The following is an 18,635-nucleotide window of genomic DNA, read 5'->3' on the forward strand; positions in this document are numbered from 1 at the left end:
AGGAATGTGAGGTACTGAACTGGCTCATTCGACATAGTGGTAGGCTATATAGCAGGTAAACGCGCCACGGGATTGGTGGTAACTGTGGAACCACTGGCGTTGAGCGGAGTCAACGAAAGACTGGTTCACTTCAATATCTCTTTTCACACTGCGTGTTTGTAGAGGCGCAAATCCATCGCTTTTCTCCATGTCTAAATTGGCGTGCTACCCTATGGCGGATACCGCGCCTACACTCATGCACGGGAGCTGGGTTTACGGGAAGAACACCACGCCCGGGGGAACCGTTGTGGAAAAGCCGAAGAGGAGAGGGTTCTGTCTGGTAAAAATGATGTCTCTGAATAACAAGAAGACGTCTACCAGTCAACACAACCACAACAACAACATGCCCTTCATGTTGCACTGTCACATCGGAAAGGAAATCAAGCACATTTGCAGCAACTGCAGCCGCGGCAACGATTCACAGGAGGGTGAGTTCTGGCTGCCGTAGCTGTAGTAAAGATACAGAAGCCTTGATGGCATACGCGTCCAGGTCCGCTCGTGTGCAGCCCAGCGTTGTGTAGCTGTGTATGCACACCCATCAAATGCGGGTCTCATAGTAACCTGTCACTACATGAGGGAGAGGAATGCAACGCTAGTTAGTTAATTTCACTGCGGATAATTGCATACAAATCAATTGTCTCATTAATTTCTAAATCTGGTCACAATAGCCCAAGTACAGGTGCGTTTAAGGAAAAAGGGTGTTTGCTTGCGGTTTGTCTGTTGGAAATATTCCTAGGTTTCCTCTCGTAAACGGATTGTCTTTGGAAATGTACTTAAAAGATGGTAGGCTATTTTGTCACGTGCGCCTTAAATGTAATTTAAAGTATACAAACAAGACTTATGAACGTTTCTGAATGCTAATAGGTTTTTTTTTTCACATTCACTTCGCAAGTCCATATCAAACATTGTGTATCTAGTGCAGTTGTTGACCGCGTTGTCAGTTAAGGTGATTGTGTAGTGGTCTAATTGGGCAGTGCCAGCAGCAGTAATCTATAGTCATTTATCGATAATTGTAGCAGAAGAAAAATGAAAAGGCACGTGTTTAACGGTAGAAGCGCGCTCAAATTTAAAACACGTTGAAATTTTGAAATAATTGAAATGATAGTCGAATTGTAAGCGTATTTTGACAGCACCGACTTTTTCTGCCCTTCTCCTGTTGGAGTGTAGATACGGTGCCTTATGATATCTTTTAGCGCCTCTCGGCATAAAACGTGGTCTCGAAGACGATGGATGTAATGAATTTCAACTCACAGTGATGGGTGATTAACTGACTATATTTGAAGGGTGTGTGATGAATGGAAATGTGGACTTCAGAGTGCCTCCTTTCCTCGTTGCGCACTTGCTGTGTTGGCCTACTTCTGCCCGTCTTCATGTCTGCATAACTTGGTTAATACACTGTGGAATTCTCCTTCCCCCCAAACGTGTGAATGCCTGATTCCGAGAACTCCTGGAGTGGGCACTGCAATCAAAGTCTAGCATGGCTTCTTGAAACCCCAAATTCACGAGGTTTAAGCCTTCTGCTCCCTCAAATCAATAGAGAAGCTGCCTAGCCTGCTTTTTAATTTGCGGTCCAGTTAGTCCATTTCACAGGGAAAAAAACAAGCGAGTCCATTGAGAACTGAAGCTGCTGGCAAGTTCTTGAAAGTTTTTGGGACACAGAATTTGCTTAGGATGATTGTGTGCTTAAAATGCAAAGACAACAGTTTCTGTACTGACGGAAACCAAATAGCGGCCCTAGGCTTCATTCTGAATGTGGGGTGAAGATAACGTGTATGACACGTGGCTTTGTCACTCTGATGCTTTTGTTAGATCAGAGCATCTGTTGACCACCAGGCTTCATCTCGCTCCTTCGGCAGAATTGATTAATGCAACAGCCTATGAATTTATACGCTATTTATAGACACGGTCCAAATTAGGATGATTGTCTTAATGATGTGTTTGAATAATGGATCATGATGCTAGTTCAGCTGCAGTTGTGTGTGTGTGTGTGTGTGTGTGAGAGAGAGAGAGAGAGAGAGAGTGGATGAGTGAATGCTAATGACCGGGTGCTTTATGGTGATGTCATTTTGAGCTGTGGAACCAGTGCCTGGCCATCCTGCTAAAGGTGACAGAACCACATAGCTGACACGTCTTACCATCCTGGGACATCCCAAAGCATACATCTGCTGCTGAGCTAATTTACATCTGTCCATTTATCTATGACCACCTCTCTGAAATATCAGCCAGAGAATGCTGCTTCCTTTCCCTGTGCTTGTTCCCCTATCTGGGCTCCATCATTACATGACAGTGCCCCCATCCCCCTTATACTGGCTGCTGTGCAAACTGGCACTGGGTCAGTATAAAGCTGAATGTAACCCCTGACCCCTGCAGGTTAATCTCTGTCGCTGGGGAGGCTTCGTGCTTTTTTAGAATAGTGCAGCCATCGCCCAATCTTCCCAGTATGTGGTTTGTGGATTTAAAGGGAACCAGAAAATCCACAAATCACAATATCCCCAGCAACCAGAAATGGCAAAACAGCTTCTTTAGTTGTTGTTGATTTACGGGAAGTATGCATGAGCATTTAAGAGACTGGCCAAGCCTTATCCTCCTGATTCCCTGAATATGCTTAAAGAATGCTGTCATTCAGATGAGTTGCTGTGTTGCTTATTTAGCTTTAGCTAAATTTCAGTCCTCTCTTTGTTATATGACGTATTTTGATATGTTTACTGCCCCCTACAGCAGAGGAGGTGGAAAGGCTGTCAGCAATGCGCTCAGAGTCCCTGGTCCCTGGAACACACACCCCGCCCATTCGCCGCAGGAGCAAGTTTGCTACACTTGGCCGTCTCTTCAAGCCCTGGAAGTGGAGGAAGAAGAAGAGTGAGAAGTTTAAGCAGACCTCTGCCGGTGAGACTTCTGTCTCTCTCTCTCTCTCTCTTTCTCTCTCTCTCTCTCTCTCTGCTTGTTATCTTGGTCATGTTTGTGCTCCTGAACTCCCAGTCCAGGAGAAACCGTGACAAAGTCTGTTCTTATTGAAAATGAGTTTACAGTATGGTGCTCTTAAAAGACGCCACAGTCATTTTATATGGGTTGGGTTTGAATGTTTGGCACTCAGGATTTGTGTCTTCCTGATCATCTTGACAGTATATGCGTGGAACTGATATTGTGTGTGATGGTTGGTAGTGAGTCTGAGAAATGTGTCATTTTATGAGTTTAAAGAGACTGATTACTTAAGGAAAATGTTGGTAGTTTCTGATACGCTTCTTTACCCTGTATTTCCACATTCCCCCTGCCCTATCTTCTGTCCTCTATCGCTACCTTCTGCTTTTTACTCTTACCGTGTAGCTTTTCCCTGGTCTCTGGTCTCTGGCTGTGATGTGGTATGGTAATGGAAGTCTGTCAGACCCATTCTCATAATGATGTAGGTCAAACTGCTCATGTCTGCAAAGTGTTCCAGCCACACGCTGACCTAGAAAACAGTGGTTGAGGATGCAAAGAATCTCTAGATTCTCAAGTGAAGGGACAGATAAAGAGAATAATTTCAATGAAACACAACATTCAAAAGGGCCACATTCTAAAAGAAAAACAGCTAATTAAGAAAAACAGAGAGTGTAGAAAAGTGTGCAGGAGAAGTCTATATATCTTCTGTCTTGTTAAGTCACCATTTTTCACCTATAAATATATCAAACAAAATGTGTGTGTGGGTGAGAGAGAGAGAATACAGAGCTAGTTATGCCGCCCCAGAGTTCCTCTCCTGTTGGTGAGACTGAAATGGGTGCTGGTCTCGAAGGTGTCACTGTGATTCTGTCACCTAACATTACCCGGTGCCATACAGTGACTTCACCTAAAACCTGACCAAACAGTGAGCCAGTCCTGGGGTGAGCAAGGTTTTTTTACCAGTCAGCCTGCAAACATGTACATGGCTCCCTTGTTTCTTTCCTTGGTTGCTAAAGATCGAGTAGCACCAGCTAAGTTATAAGGAATAAAGGAAAATTTAGTATTAATGATTGCCATGATCAGTCCCCTGAAAGAGAAAGGGTGCCTTTTAGCAGTGTTGGGACAGATGTGAACATTTAAATATATTTGATGCTTACTTGACTCATAATTCTCGTGGACGTTCACTGCCTGCTAAAGATCATGTCTCAGTGATGAGTGACATTATCGTTTTTCAGTATTTGCATTCGACCAAACCTGTTCCTCATCAGTTTCTTCTCCGAATGTGTGTGATCATTCCGCATAGCGTTAACCCTGGCTGGTGTCGACTGGCTCTAAACTGCCTTACTGCTATGGACTGGTAGTATCTATAGGACCAGAGTGTCTGTATTTAATGTGAGGGAAAGGTCAAAGTAGGAGATGGAGTCCATCCCATTCTGCTTTTTGAGCTTTAGAGGGTGGTAAGGTCAGATGCTAAGTCAGCTGCTTAGAGGAGAAGTGACGGAGGGGAGAAAATGCCAATGTGTGCGCCCCCCCGCTTCCTTTGTGTACTCTTTCTGCCGACGAGGTGCTTTTAAGCTGTCTTTGATATGTCAGTCCAGTGGTTTGGTGTGGTCAGGGGCAGGTGAAGGGCGAGACGCACGACTTCTCTAAATATCCGTACAGGATTTGATCTTGTCTGATGCGAAGCTAGGCTGGGAGAGAGCGTGGTGTGAAATACACGCTCTGACACACTGGTCTCTCAGATATCAATTCTGTCTGAATCATTAGAGGCAAGCACCCAGGACTCTCACAGCTTTGCAGCAAATGTTCCCCACAGATACCTCTAAAATTCTGCTCTAATCCCCCCCTCTTTTTTTTTTTCCTTTAAATTGTGTCTCTTTGCAGCTCTCGGTGTTTGTCGTGACTCTGTCGTCTTTGGTACAGCCTGGTTAAGAGCTTTGTTTTACTTTACAGAGGGTGCACAGAGGAGCTGTCTGTAACTGCCAGTTGGTGAGCGTGTGCCTTCTGAGCATTAATATGTTCATTACCATGCCTGGGAGGCTTGTTCTCTGAGGTGCTTTTTCTGAGCCCTGACTGAAGACATTAAAGCAAATGATTGGCTTGAGAGCTGAATGACCAGCTTCTTAAGAGCTTCTTGATTAGTGCCTGATTGACAGCTTCGCTGGCAAACCCTGTCGGCATGCAAGCTAGTCTTCTAGGAAGAGGATTGTGTAGTGTCTTTGGTGTCCCTTCCCCCTACTGAGGAAAACTCCAGGGAAAAGATCAGAAACCTAGATTGAGCGGAGAATGTTGATTTTCTAATCTTAGTCACTGCAGGGAGGGACCTGTTCTTCACATGTGTGCCATCCCTAAATTTAGGGCTGAATAGAGCATGCTGGGTAATGCTGATGAGTCCTGCACACTATTGGCTCACACTGTACAAGTTGTGGATTTTTAATTTAACTATTTGTGTGTTTCTTTTTGCTTCCCATAGTGGATCTGATTCATGTGTTTGTTTGAGAGATCATCAGGAGGGATTGGTCCAACAGTCTCCCTAGATGTGTGTCACATTCTTCAGGATGGATCCACAGGGGCCTGTTTGGCCGGGATATTTTTGACACACGCTTGACCGCACTCTGTCAACTAAATGTATTACGTAATGATAGACATGCTTCGAACTGAATTTGAAGTCAAAAACAGATTTGTCTACCAGGAAAAAAAACAACCAAAGAAACCAAAGAGCTGTAGGTAGGAGGAGGTGTTTGTGAGAGAAACTTTGAATTGTTTTCCAATACATGAATAAAGGGATAGGCACAGAGGAGCTTGTCTGCTGATGATGTTTGGCAGGTTCATGTGGAGTCTGTGACTTTGGCCTGCACAGACCTTCAGTGAGTCAGAGTGTCACCTCATGGCCTGGTTCCTACAGGGCTCTCAGGCCACGAGGTGATGCACACCAAGCTGACTCATCAGCGCAGTCCTTTCACTGATCACAGGGGTTTATTGTTGTTATTGTTTTTTTTGTTGTTGTTTTTTAACAGCTTCCAGTAAGGATGTGGTGTCAGGCAGTGTGTGGGTGGGGATTAGTTACCGCTCTGCGCTCACTTTACCGACAGTGTGCAGCATGCCTGTCAAGGTCATTGGTGTATAGAGTGAAGAAAGGTCATCGAGGAATAAAAATGGGGCTCAGGAGGTTACACTTATCACATCTCTGTTGTCCTCTACCTTCTGCACGCACGCACGCACGCACACACGCACACACACGCACGCACACACACATGCACAGTTACAATCAAAGACTGTTTATGTAGACCTGCAGTCTATTCAGCAATAATTTAGCTCCATCTACAGTAAATCTGAGTTTTATAGATGCCTCAGTCGGATCTCTCCTCTTATTCTATAAATGTCTGTGTTTTGTTTTTTCTTTCCAGTTCTAGGTTCACAGTCTAATGGTGACTGAATGTAAGATCAGTTTAGTCAACTGCCCGTGGGTTGTGAACTGGTGGATGTAAGGTGATGGAAGTGGCGGATATAATGTTGGTGTTTATCAGAAAACATCAAAAACTCTTTTGATATTGTTAAAAAAAAGTTGAATGTTTGTTTGTGACATGTTGTATTTAATTGTGGAATATGTTTCGCGTATTTTATTGCTGTAATGTCAAGGCTTGGCACTAGCATTTTCTACTTAACAACAAGACTGACAGGCTGCTCATCAAATCTTCAGATTTTTGCTGTGTTGGTCCAAAATAAAGGAAAGAAAGAAAGAGAGAAAGAAAGAATGCAAAGAAAAGCTACCAATTTAAAAGGGGGACAGACTGCCTATTGTGCTTTTACTGTGAAATATTTGACATGGTCATGCCACATGCACACAGTCCAAAACTGTACATTCAAAACCGCCCATCCAGTCCTAAGGAACGGGATGATACACTGGCCTGGAGTTTTAGTGAGTTATCTGGAGAGCTGAGTGAGTGAGTGAATGAATAAATGAATGGATATGCTAGGCTGAGTTTTACTGTATTATCTATGGAGCTGGGCAGTTTTTTTTCTTTTGAATGTGTGTTTGAGGTAAGAGTTAAAGGAATTTGTGTCTCTGAGAGCATATTAGAACAGCAGCATCAGCAGAGTCCAGGACAGTCTATTAAAGTCAAGCCCAGTCATTCAGGATGGCAGCCCATGTTACTCCTCACACACTCTCCTGGTTAAACTAAGTTGCTGATTCAGACAAAACAACAGATTAAGGAGCAAAAATGGGACTTCAGCCAGAGCTTTCAGGCCTATTAATGCACTTTGATTGTCTTACTTTTGGCTCTGTGGGATGTGGTGCCTGCTAACGCTGAGTCAGGCTGGTTTCGGTTCTGCGCGTTCACCATGATGTAGCAGTATGTAGGGTGCTATTTAGTTTAGGTTTAGGGTTAGTTTGTCTTTTTTTTTGGCTGTAGTAAGACCAAGTTTTTACTCCCCCCCCCCCCCCCCCCCCCCCCCCCCGGACATAGTTGTCTTTAAGAGGTCTGATATGGTGGTGCGTAGGTAAACCATTTCTTTATAAAATGCGCTGAGACAGCTTGTGCTAATGAGCCACTGTTGACGTTAGCATTGGTAAAGTAGAGAATTGGTCAGCTAACACCTGTGTGATCTGTCCTCCCGATCTGACTGTGTTCCCTGCAGCTAATGATGAACAAATAAGCGTCACGGAAAGATGACTTTCCTGTGTCAGTGCATCTGTGTGAGTAGTTCCCAGGAAAAAAGCGGAAGTCAGTTAATCAAATATAAAATACTTGTTGTTTACCTGACACAGTAGTTGCCTGCTTGTTTGTTTGGGCTTTTTGGGGGGGGGGGGGGTTGGGAGTTTTTTTGGATAGCTTTTTGAATTTTGACTACATTGCACTCTTTTTTTTTTTTTTTTTTTTTTTTTCTTTCTTTCTTTTTTTTTTTTTAAACAAAGACGTGACTAATCCTCTTGTATCTACATTAGTGAGGAAATTATAGCCCTTCAAATGTCAGTGACAATCACTGTTCGTTCAGCGTTTTAGCTCCCATCTGATGGGCAGACTGAACAAGACAGACTGAAGTAGCCTAAGGTACACTCGGGATAGAGCACCTGTCTAAACGGCCCAAAAGTCACGGCCCGGGGGTCAACTCTGTGTTCCTGACTGTTATGAATACTGATATGAGCATTGGACTCATACTGATTGAGAAACTTTTTTTTTTTTTGCTGAGGCAGGGAACATGTGAACACGAGAACTGATGTTTGGAGAGAGGGTCGCTGGGATCACAGCACTGATGAGGAACTGACTAATCTGACTTGACGTGCGTGACGCGCACGCGCATGTGGGTGTGGGTGTGGGTGTGTGTGTGGGTGTTGGTGTTTGCATGTGCGTGTGTGCACGTTTTACCTGAAAGGAGTCCAGAGAGTGAACCAGTGAACCCAAATGTAGACAGTGCAGGTAATGGCTGAAACTGAACTTAAGAGGATTAAATTTCACAGCAAACTGGAAAGAGTGGAGCTGATAGAGCTTAGCTCTGTGCTTCAGAGCGCATGTGTGTGGGTGTCTATGTGTATACATATACATGTGTGCGCTTGTGCGAGAACATCCACTGAATGACAGGAGAGATGCAGGAACAGTGGGTCAGTGCAGTCTGGGGTATGGTTTAGTGTCTGTATTCTGACGCACTTAGAGTGTTATGTTGCGGTCGGAGAGGAAAATGGCATGAAATCATTTTTTTATTATTATTATTTTCTATTTTCTCCATATATCCCTTTACTATTTGAATCTTTTGAAGATCACCGGCATGTCTGTGGTAAAGAGAGGAGCCACTGGGAAGCCATGTAGGCTTCAGGATGAAAGAGTGAAGGTAAAGAAAGATGGCATGAAGCATTTATGACACACTCTCATAGTAGGGATGAGTGAATCAGGCCTAAAAGCTCCATATGAGACAGAGAGAGAGAGACAGAGAGTGGATAGCTCTTTAAAAATCTAGGTCAGGAATGAGTCTCACAGCCCACGTCCCCAGAGTTTCAGGCAGCAAAGCATCAACTGTTGTTCCACAACCACTCACCACAGGCTGATGTGTGATTTGGTAACTGTAAGAACACAGAGGATTGGTTCAGTTAAAGAGAACACAGAACAAGCAGAACTTTATTTGGCTTAAACGTTTTAATGGAGACCTGCTCACTGGGTAACCAAGGTCTCGTCAGTGCTGGAGTGGGGTTCGAGTGTGGGCTTTGGTTTTGACGAGGATACACACACACACACACACACACACACAGTCAGATTATGGGCACTGTGATTGTATAAGTGCCTAGGTGCTTGTGACAAAACTGTAAGAAGAACCTAGTTCTCCCAGAATAACCCAGTCAACTGTCCCTTACAACGTCAGGGTTGAGTTTTCATTTTTCGGTCAGATGCACCTGAGCTGGTGTATATTGCAACTCTCCAATACGTTTGCTGTGTTTATCTGACTTCCTACAGATATTTAAACTACTCTGACCTTCCTTTGACCCCGTGTGTCTTCACTCAGGTATTTGTCATTGAGCTTTCTCAGTCATTACCCACAGGCTTGTTTTTTGTTTGTTTGTTTGTTTGTTTTGGGAGTGGAGGGGTGTTTGCCCCAGGACCGGTGTTCTGGTTCTCTGCTTTAATCACACATGGCCCTGGAGCATTCGTAAACCTGAGCACGCCTCACGGGAACTGCTCTGTGGACTGAATGGTTATGTAACTCTGGATATGGAACGGGGCTTTACCTGCCCCGCCCAGCTCTGGCGTAAACCCTCTTTGGTAACTGTGTTTGTCTTTTAGCCTCTATGGACCAGGCTGGCTTAACTCTGCCACCTTTAGATGCTGGCTTTGAGCGCGAGGCCTCAGAGATGTGATAGTAGTCACTTAGTGGAGCTTTGCTTGTTAAAGAGTTAAATGAAGCAAAATGGTCTTATTTCAAGAGTCTCATTTGAAGCTGAACAGGTCGTCAGGAGTTTGAATGCGTGTGTGTGTTTGTGTGCGTGTTGTGCTCTGTGTGTTGTGTGTTGTCTTATGTCAGGAGTTTGAATGCGTCTGTGTGTTTGTCTGTGTGTTGTGCTCTGTGTGCTGTGTGTTGTCTTATGTCAGGAGTTTGAATGCGTGTGTGTGTTTGTGTGTTGTGCTCTGTGTGCTGTGTGTTGTCTTATGTCAGGAGTTTGACTGCGTCTGTGTTTTTGTGTGTTGTGCTCTGTGTGTTGTCTTATGTCAGGAGTTTGGATGCTTGTGTGTGTTTGTGTGCGTGTCGTGCTCTGTGTGTTGTGTGTTGTCTTATGTCAGGAGTTTGAATGCGTCTGTTTGAATGCATCATTGTGTTTGTGTGTGTTTTGTGCTCTGTGTGATGTGTTATGTCAAGAATTTGCATGCGTCTGTGTGTGTGTGTTTTTGTGTGTGTGTGTTGTGCTCTGTGTGTTGTCTGTTGTGTATATAAATAAGGAGAGAATTCTTACGTTAGCTAGTTTTGGCTAGTGTTTTTTTTTTAACAGAGTAATGAAGGGACCACATAAACACACGTTCTTTCCTTCCTTTCTCTCTTTCTGTCTCTCTACGTCTCCCTTCTTCCCCCTTCTCTCTCTCTCTCTCTCTCTCCCTCTCTCCCTCTCTCCCTCTCTCTCTCTCTCTCTCTCTTTCTCTCTCTCTCTCCAGTAATTAAATTTTAATATTTCATTATAATACTGCACAGATAATCAATGAATGAACGAATTAAGCATTTAGATTTGTGGCACTTTTTAATGGGTTTAAATCTTTCCATTGTATCTTTGTGTGTGTGTGTGTTTGTGTGTGGACGTACAGCTGGAGTGAGTGTCAGACTGTGAGTCACACATTCCCATCAGAGGAAAATCATTATCATGGTGTTCGGAGTGACGGACATTCTTAATGAGCTCACAGACGCCTCGCTCCTGTGAAATGAGTGAGTTTTGTGAGAGTGTGTGAGAGAGAAATGAGTGTGTTGGTGTCTCACTGACTTCACTGCTCCTGCAGATGTCTCTCTCTCTCCCTCTCTGTCACACACGTACACACACACACAGATCCAGGTACTGCTGTCTCTCGCTTTGGTTCAGTTCACTATGTGAGGCAATGGTCAAACCAAGATAGCTTTTAGGTACCTTCTTTCTTTCTTTCTTTCTTTCTTTCTTTCTTTCTTTCTTTCTTTCTTTCTTTCTTTCTTTCTTTCTTTCCTTCTTTCTTTCTTTCTTTCTTTCCTTCTTTCTTTCTTTCTTTCTTTCCTTCTTTCCTTCTTTCCTTCTTTCTTTCTTTCCTTCTTTCCTTCTTTCTTTCTTTCAACAAGCCTTATTGGCATAACTGTAATATATATGATGTCACCAAAGCAATGACAATAAATTATTATAGTGAACTAATGAGGGAAACACTCTCTCTCTCTCTCTCTCTCTCTCTCTCTCTCTCTCTCAGCATTGTTTGTGAGATGAGTGTGATTTAGTTCATACCTCTAAACAATTCCTCTTGCATCATTCCTCACAAACAATGCTAGAAGAAATCTCCATGAAGTCTGGTTGAGTTGAGTAGCTGAGTGGGAAAAACAGTGGCAGACGTCAGAAATTGGAGAAAAAGTGCAGATTACAACTTTGGGGGAGTAACTTTGGCTCAGAAACCAGGTGCCTGCACACCTCCTGCTCCAAGGCTTTCCCCCCACCTGTTATCCACAGTTCTGCCTAGACTTTTCTTTCTCTCTCTCTGCATTGCTATGCCAGGCTTTAGTTGCCTGGGGAGTTTAGTGTTGTCTAAGTTTGGCAGTACTACCTCTCTCCCTGCCTGTGACTTGCAGCTAAGCCGAAATGAGTTTCTCCAGCTCAAGCTTTGAAGTCAGGGTGGGAAGAAAACTAGCTTTGACTTGAGTTAGACTCTCTGTTCAGCCGCTCTGCTGACGATGAAATCTGTGATGGAAACCAACTCTCCCTGTCACGTTGACTCTGCATACGATCCCTCTCCATCTGCAATTAGTCAGATGTCTAATACTAATTTGAACCTTACCTTGATTTTCCTATGGCGGGAAATCTGAAGGGCATTAGGAAACAGCGGCTGTGGGAAGGATGAGATGTCTATGGATGGAGGGCCTTGTTGTAACCGGCAGACTGAAATGTTTTCCTTAATGGCAGCTGAATTGTTAAAGGGAAAAACTGTGACACTTTACTGTGTGTGGAAAGTTTACCACTGCTGTTAATTCAGATTTGTGTTCTGTACTGCTCTCAGGATGCTGATGTCATATGTCTGTGTTGTTTGCAGAATATATGCCAATGGTCTCTGCCTTTCTCATCTCCAATCCTGTGTTTTCTCTCTCTCTCTCTCTCTCTCTCTCTCTCTCTCTCTCTCTCTCTCTGTCTCTCTCTCTCTCTCTCTCTCTCTCTCTCTCTCTCTCTCTCTCTGTCTCTCTCACACACTCGCACACACGCACACACACACACACACACACACACACACACTCTGACACGCATCAGTACTGGACTGTAGGGAGATCAGTGGTCTGGCCCTCCACCTGATCCTCATGTTTAATTGCTTTCTTTTTAGGGATGGATAGTCAGACGAGTCAGGTGACTGATGTGATTCTAATGTGTCTCTACAGGTCACTCAGTGACCTCAGCCTACATTTAGATCATAGCCAAATTTCTTTTCATCAAATACCCACCTATGCGGGAAACTAGGCTTCACTGTGTGTGCTGTTTCTGAAGTTAACCCTGGAGATGCGATACAGTGTGGTCTGAACCTCAGTCTATGTGTGAAAGCTTTGAAATGAGAACAAATGAGCCATGCTGACGATCCCTCACTCTGTTTATTACCCTGACCAACTGAGTGTGTTTATTACCCTGACCAACTGAGTGTGTTTACTACCCTGACCAACTGAGTGTGTTTATTACCCTGACCAACTGAGTGTGTTTACTACCCTGACCAACTGAGTGTGTTTACTACCCTGACCAACTGAGTGTGTTTATTACCCTGACCAACTGAGTGTGTTGTTTACCCTCACCAACTGAGTGTGTTTACTACCCTGACCAACTGAGTGTGTTTATTACCCTGACCAACTGAGTGTGTTGTTTACCCTGACCAACTGAGTGTGTTGTTTACCCTGACCAACTGAGTGTGTTGTTTACCCTGACCAACTGAGTGTGTTTACTACCCTGATCAACTGAGTGTGTTGTTTACCCTGACCAACTGAGTGTGTTGTTTACCCTGACCAACTGAGTGTGTTGTTTACCCTGACCAACTGAGTGTGTTTATTACCCTGACCAACTGAGTGTGTTGTTTACCCTGACCAACTGAGTGTGTTGTTTACCCTGACCAACTGAGTCTGTTTACTACCCTGATCAACTGAGTGTGTTTACTACCCTGACCAACTGAGTCTGTTTACTACCCTGATCAACTGAGTCTGTTTACTACCCTGATCAACTGAGTGTGTTGTTTACCCTGACCAACTGAGTGTGTTGTTTACCCTGACCAACTGAGTGTGTTGTTTACCCTGACCAACTGAGTGTGTTGTTTACCCTGACCAACTGAGTGTGTTGTTTACCCTGACCAACTGAGTGTGTTGTTTACCCTGACCAACTGAGTGTGTTTACTACCCTGACCAACTGAGTGTGTTTATTACCCTGACCAACTGAGTGTGGTTTTCCTTTTTTTCTTTGTTGGTTTTTCCCCAGCGTTGGAGAGAAAGATGTCTGTGAGACAGAGCAGGGATGAGCTGATCAAGCGTGGGGTGCTCAAAGAGATCTTTGAGAAAGGTGAGTGTGATGTCAGAGCTGTTCCCAGACCTGTGCCTCTGTCCACCCTGGGACTATCAGTACCACTGTGTCCACACAGTGCCTTGTCTTAATGTGTGCTACAGCAAAGGGCTGAGTTGGCCAAACACAAGTTAGAATGAAGAACATGGTCCGAGAATGACATTTCAGGGACTTAGACATTTGATGCTGACCTGATGAAGAAGAAATATTTATGACTTAATGAGAATGTGAATATAAAATTGCTTAATACACTCACTTATCACCAAACAAATATTGATTACAATAAACAAGTTTTTTTCCCCTTATAGTAGTGTCATCACCTGTTGATGTTATGGACACATTTCTAAAGGGTGGTATGTCAGAGATCCTTTTAAAGATTAACGCAAGATTCACTGTTTCTTCATGTGTAGCTAAGAGGCCAACAAAAGCGAAGCCACTGTTAAATTGCTGAAAGTATTTTTTTGGCAGATTTGAATATCACTGATCTTGTTTGACTTAGCAGGCTGTGGGATCTGCTGGGTGTGTAGGCACTGGTGTTTGTGCGTAAGAGATCTTCGAGGCAATGGGCGATGAGTGTATCGTGACGCACAGAGATCTGATTTACAGGAGCTTGTCTCAAACAGGATTTAATCCTAATCCAATACATCAGCCCATCTTTATTTCTCTGCCTCTGTCTCACTCTCCGGGTAGTTTTCCCGGTCTGTTGGTAGCACAACCTCTTTCCGTTTGCTTGGAAATGAAGAGGTGAACTGTTTCCGGACAGGTTTCCTGAGTGTGAAGACACACTGAGGATACTGGTCCACGCTGAGATTCTGACTGGTTAGATCAGAGGAGTCATAATATAGTCCGGGAGGACCAGTCCTACTGCGTTTCGTTTTCATCTCTGAATTAGATGCTTATTTAGATTTTCAACTGGAAGACAGGTCTGTGCACTCTTCAGCCAATCACAGACCATGTGTAATTGATTGACATGAAAGGCAGCAGGACCACGGCCCTCCAGGACTGGTTTTGACACCCCAGGATTAGATACTCGGAGTGCAGGGTTCCCAGATAAACATTAAGACCCCACATATATGTGTGTGTGTGTGTGTGTGTGTACGTGTGTGTACATACATAACTTAGTCTAGGGTGACACTCTGCTCCGTCACTCATCCAAGACTCACTCGTGAATTCTGGTTTAGGTTTGCTGTGAGATGTGTGGAGGTTTTAATTAGTTTAAAGTCTTTGATAGTGTTGAGTGGAAGCTCCGTGTCTGTAGATGAAGGACTGTGTCCAACCAAAGAAATGGGTCAAACAGAACCAGAACTGCAAATGGTCCAGAGCCTTGTGCTAATTTTGATCAACCCGAGCAGCATGTCCTTTTTCTACAGCCGGATACCTAAAGTTATTTTTGTTTATAATACAGATCCAAGCTATATGACATAATTACCTCCTTTTTGGCAGTTCTGCTCACGTAGTGATATACACAGTGAGGCATACCTAACTACTACTCAGTGATGTTTGCATCATAAGTAAATCTAGCATAAGCAAATAAAATCAGTTCCTGTTTTCATTTTCATAAGAACATTCAGTTAAATCTGTGGATGGATTTGCTGGGCATAACTCTGGGACAGTCACTAAAATGAGCCCCTGGAGAGGGAATCAATCGTGTGAAATATATCCGAGCAAACATACAGTGGTCTTATTTAAAGCCTGTTTCTAATGAGTTAAGCTCTGAAGGACCGTCGTAAAATCCAAAATTACAAGTTGCAGTGTATTTCTGGATGCAAAGCAAGTGGATTTTGCTTAGTGTTGCTCTGCTCAATTTTCTCCTGGTTTTGGAATGGCACGTGCTGATGGCAAGCAGGCTTTCAGTCTTGAAGGCTAGTTTCTGTTTGATTACGAGGTCATTTGCCCTGGCTTTGCTGGTAAACAGTAATTGATTTTTTTCCCCCTTTCAGTTTATTTTTTCCCTTTTGGTAACATGGAAAACAAATGCTAATCTGTAACCTTTTTGGCTGACTGTGTTTAATCAGCTTAGAGCCATGTTAAATCTCTCACTGGTCCAGTGTGAGCTGTGTTTTAGTGTTGGTCCCAAATCCCAGTACATACTGGTGTGGGGGTGTGTGTGTGTGTTTGTGTGCGCTGATTTTGTAAGAATGAATTTGAAGGACATGTTTCTCACCTTAAAACGGAGAGAGTCTTTGGTGAGGTTTACCCATTCGTCTGTATCTGCTGTCTGTTGGTTGGCTCAAGAGATCTTGCATGTCCTGTGAGAGGGCTGCAGTATTAGTGTTGTTTGGGGTTTTTGTACCCTGGGATTTCGGATTAAATTGGACTGCCGTGATCAATATTTCCATCTGTCTGATGGGAGTTGTGGAAGTGTTATCCAGGTCACTGGCGGACTGCCCCTCTGCTTCCTGTGTATAACTGTGCGCGCGCGCACACACACACACACACTCATATGTATAGTCCACAAAAGGTGTGATTTGCCCTATGTAAATGAATATGTGTGCCTGCCTGCATGTGTGCATGTGTGTCTGAATGTATGTGTGCAGACACACACACACACACACACACTCAAACGCACACGTTTGCAGGCAATAAGCATGTGCTCATGTGTGCCGATGTATTTTGCGGAAGGGGAACGACAGGAGTTTGGTAAAATCTCCTCTCTCTCTCTGTCCCGTCTGCCTCCACAGTCCCCATAACAAAGCAGGATGGCAGGTTAGAAAACGGGCTGCCAGCAGGGGCGGGCGCTGTGGCCAGCGTTTTAGAGATTGAAAGGACAACAGAACACGCCCATCGCGGGTCAGAGCGCGAGCACTTGGATGTGCACAGGTCGGGTAAGTGAGTGAACCCCACTCTCTCCCTTCCACACCACTTCCTGATCCCTGGCCCTCTGACCTGGCCCCATCCCTCTACTCTGGCCCCATCCCTCTACTCTGGCCCCACCCCTCCACACACTTAGTCTGATATCCCCAGCAGACACCTAGAGCAGGGCCTCTGTGTTCTCTCAGACCCAGTGTGTAGCCTAGTATGGAGAAGCATTCCTGGATGTCCAAGGACATTGTATGGTCAGATGGTGATGTCCCAGTTAGAACATGAGTTTACAATTATTTGAAGGGTCCTGAGAGATACTGGTTTGGTGTCACTGGCATAGTTTTGCCAAATACTGGCAGAAAAAAGGGTGTGTTCGTGTGAAGTGTTAGCCTGAGGGTTTGTCAGTAACAGAGACTGAGGTAGCACTCCAGTGGGCTAGTGTTATGTTGGAGAATGATGTTTAGGGCTTGGGGACTGGAATAAGCTACATTAGCTCACTGCTCTTGCCGTAATGGCATCCGCAGCCCAGTGAAACAGCAGTTATGTGCAGTGAATTTTGAATAGAGACGATTGTCTTCCAGCACCCCAACCCTCTACGGCGACTCTATCTCTTCTCTTCCAGCTTGTCAAGTTAATTATACTGCATCAAAAGGAGAAAAAACATCAAAAGGAGGCTTTTAAAGGAACTAGCATCGCTAATGGGACTACTCCCCACTCCTTCCCTCTCCCATCTTTTAAGTTCCTTTGAGTAGATCTCACGATGCTTGGGGCTGGATAGAGAATGGTTTTTTTTCTTCACGGACCAGTGATGTAGTGGTGTTCAGTCATTGTTTATCTCCGGCAGCATACTGTGGGTGTGACACAGGAGTCACGTCTCTCTCTGTGTCCTAGTTTAACCTGCTCTAACGAGTGAAATGCTGATTGGATTTGGGGCCGTGCCTTCATTGTGGTGTGAATGTAGATTCTGGGTGGACACTGATGTTGTTTGTTCATTTCTGGTGGCAGTAGTGTTGTTAAGGGCAGTGGATGGGTTTGAGGAAAGTTGTATTCAGAGTGGCTTTTGGAGGATTTGGGGGGGATCTTTTGCCCTCTCCCAGAGCTTCAAATTCCTACCCCTCTATGCTTCCAGCTAGTCCTCAAAATCAACAAAATTGGGCGTGATGTCAGATTGTTCTCTGTGTTGAGTAACACCCTCATTTGAAAGTACGTTGGCTGTGATTTCTGGTCCTTTATTTGTAGTTTTGTGACGTGTTTGTCATGTAATTTATGCTTGGTTTTCTTAACGCATGTGTTGCTGTTGTGGGCTATGAGTTTGTACAATATGTTATGAGTCCAGACACAGCTGCAGTTTTGGGGTGTATGTGTGTGTGTGTGTGTGTGTGTGTGTGTGTGTTTGCAGTAGCTCTGTAGAAGCTTTTTTCAGGACTTTGAGTGATATTCAGTGTTACAGCTACAGTATATCACAGCGTTACAGGGTGTGCACGTCATTGAAATGATGAGGAAACTCACACCTTTAAAGTTTCTCCACTGTTTTGCTTTTGGTTTTTTTGTTATGTTTTCATTGGCTATGTTCATTCATGGATCCTTTTAGTACATTTTGTGATCTTTATGAAATTAGGCACAACATTAATTTCCATTTCTGTCTGCCCCCATCTTTAGCCACCGTTGACTTCCGGTCCTCTGTGGAGGGCGGAGTCTGTCCTCAGGACCCTTCCATTAAGTCGTCCATGGTTTTGCCTCCTAAGAAGTCTGTTGCCTTTCTCAGTGATGTTCAGGACACCCCTGCCAAGCCCCCCCTCTTCCACAAACAGCCCCCAGCACTACCCCCAAAACCCTTTTCTAGGCTTACCAGTCACAGCACAGGTAAGATCTCCTGAGCCTGCTCAGGACTGCTTCCGTTACTGGTGGCACGCCTCCTCCTTTAGGGCCCTGACACTGCCTTCATTAGAGAGGAAGGGCTGAAAATAGGTTAGTCCAGAGAGAGAGGGGGGGTGTCTTGTGAATATAATTGCCCAGAGTTGCTGGAGGGAAGACATTTTGTTTTTTAATTTTGTTTTTTAATGAGTTTAACTCTTAGATTGAATATAAGGAAGTCGTTTTTGCTGAACACACACTGACTGAGTGGCCCTCAGAGTAGATGTTTAGAATGGCAGTGGAATGG

The 18,635-nt window shown here is 44.3% G+C and overlaps 1 protein-coding gene across 1 annotated transcript in view; it reads left to right on the forward strand.

Annotated features, from left to right (window-relative positions):
• Window positions 1-304: 304 nt before the first annotated feature.
• The window catches only part of LOC115812334 (phosphatase and actin regulator 1), a 32,762-nt gene continuing 14,431 nt past the window's right edge, over window positions 305-18,635 (forward strand). The window contains exons 1-4 of the mRNA XM_030774817.1: window positions 305-467; window positions 2,758-2,922; window positions 13,592-13,672; window positions 18,134-18,337. Of these exons, the coding sequence (XP_030630677.1) occupies window positions 326-467; window positions 2,758-2,922; window positions 13,592-13,672; window positions 18,134-18,337 (592 nt within the window). The 5' untranslated portion in view covers window positions 305-325. The remainder of the gene's footprint in view (window positions 468-2,757; window positions 2,923-13,591; window positions 13,673-18,133; window positions 18,338-18,635) is intronic.

Source organism: Chanos chanos, chromosome 5 (assembly GCF_902362185.1).
Source record: "Chanos chanos chromosome 5, fChaCha1.1, whole genome shotgun sequence".
Classification (NCBI taxonomy): Eukaryota; Metazoa; Chordata; class Actinopteri; order Gonorynchiformes; family Chanidae; genus Chanos; species Chanos chanos.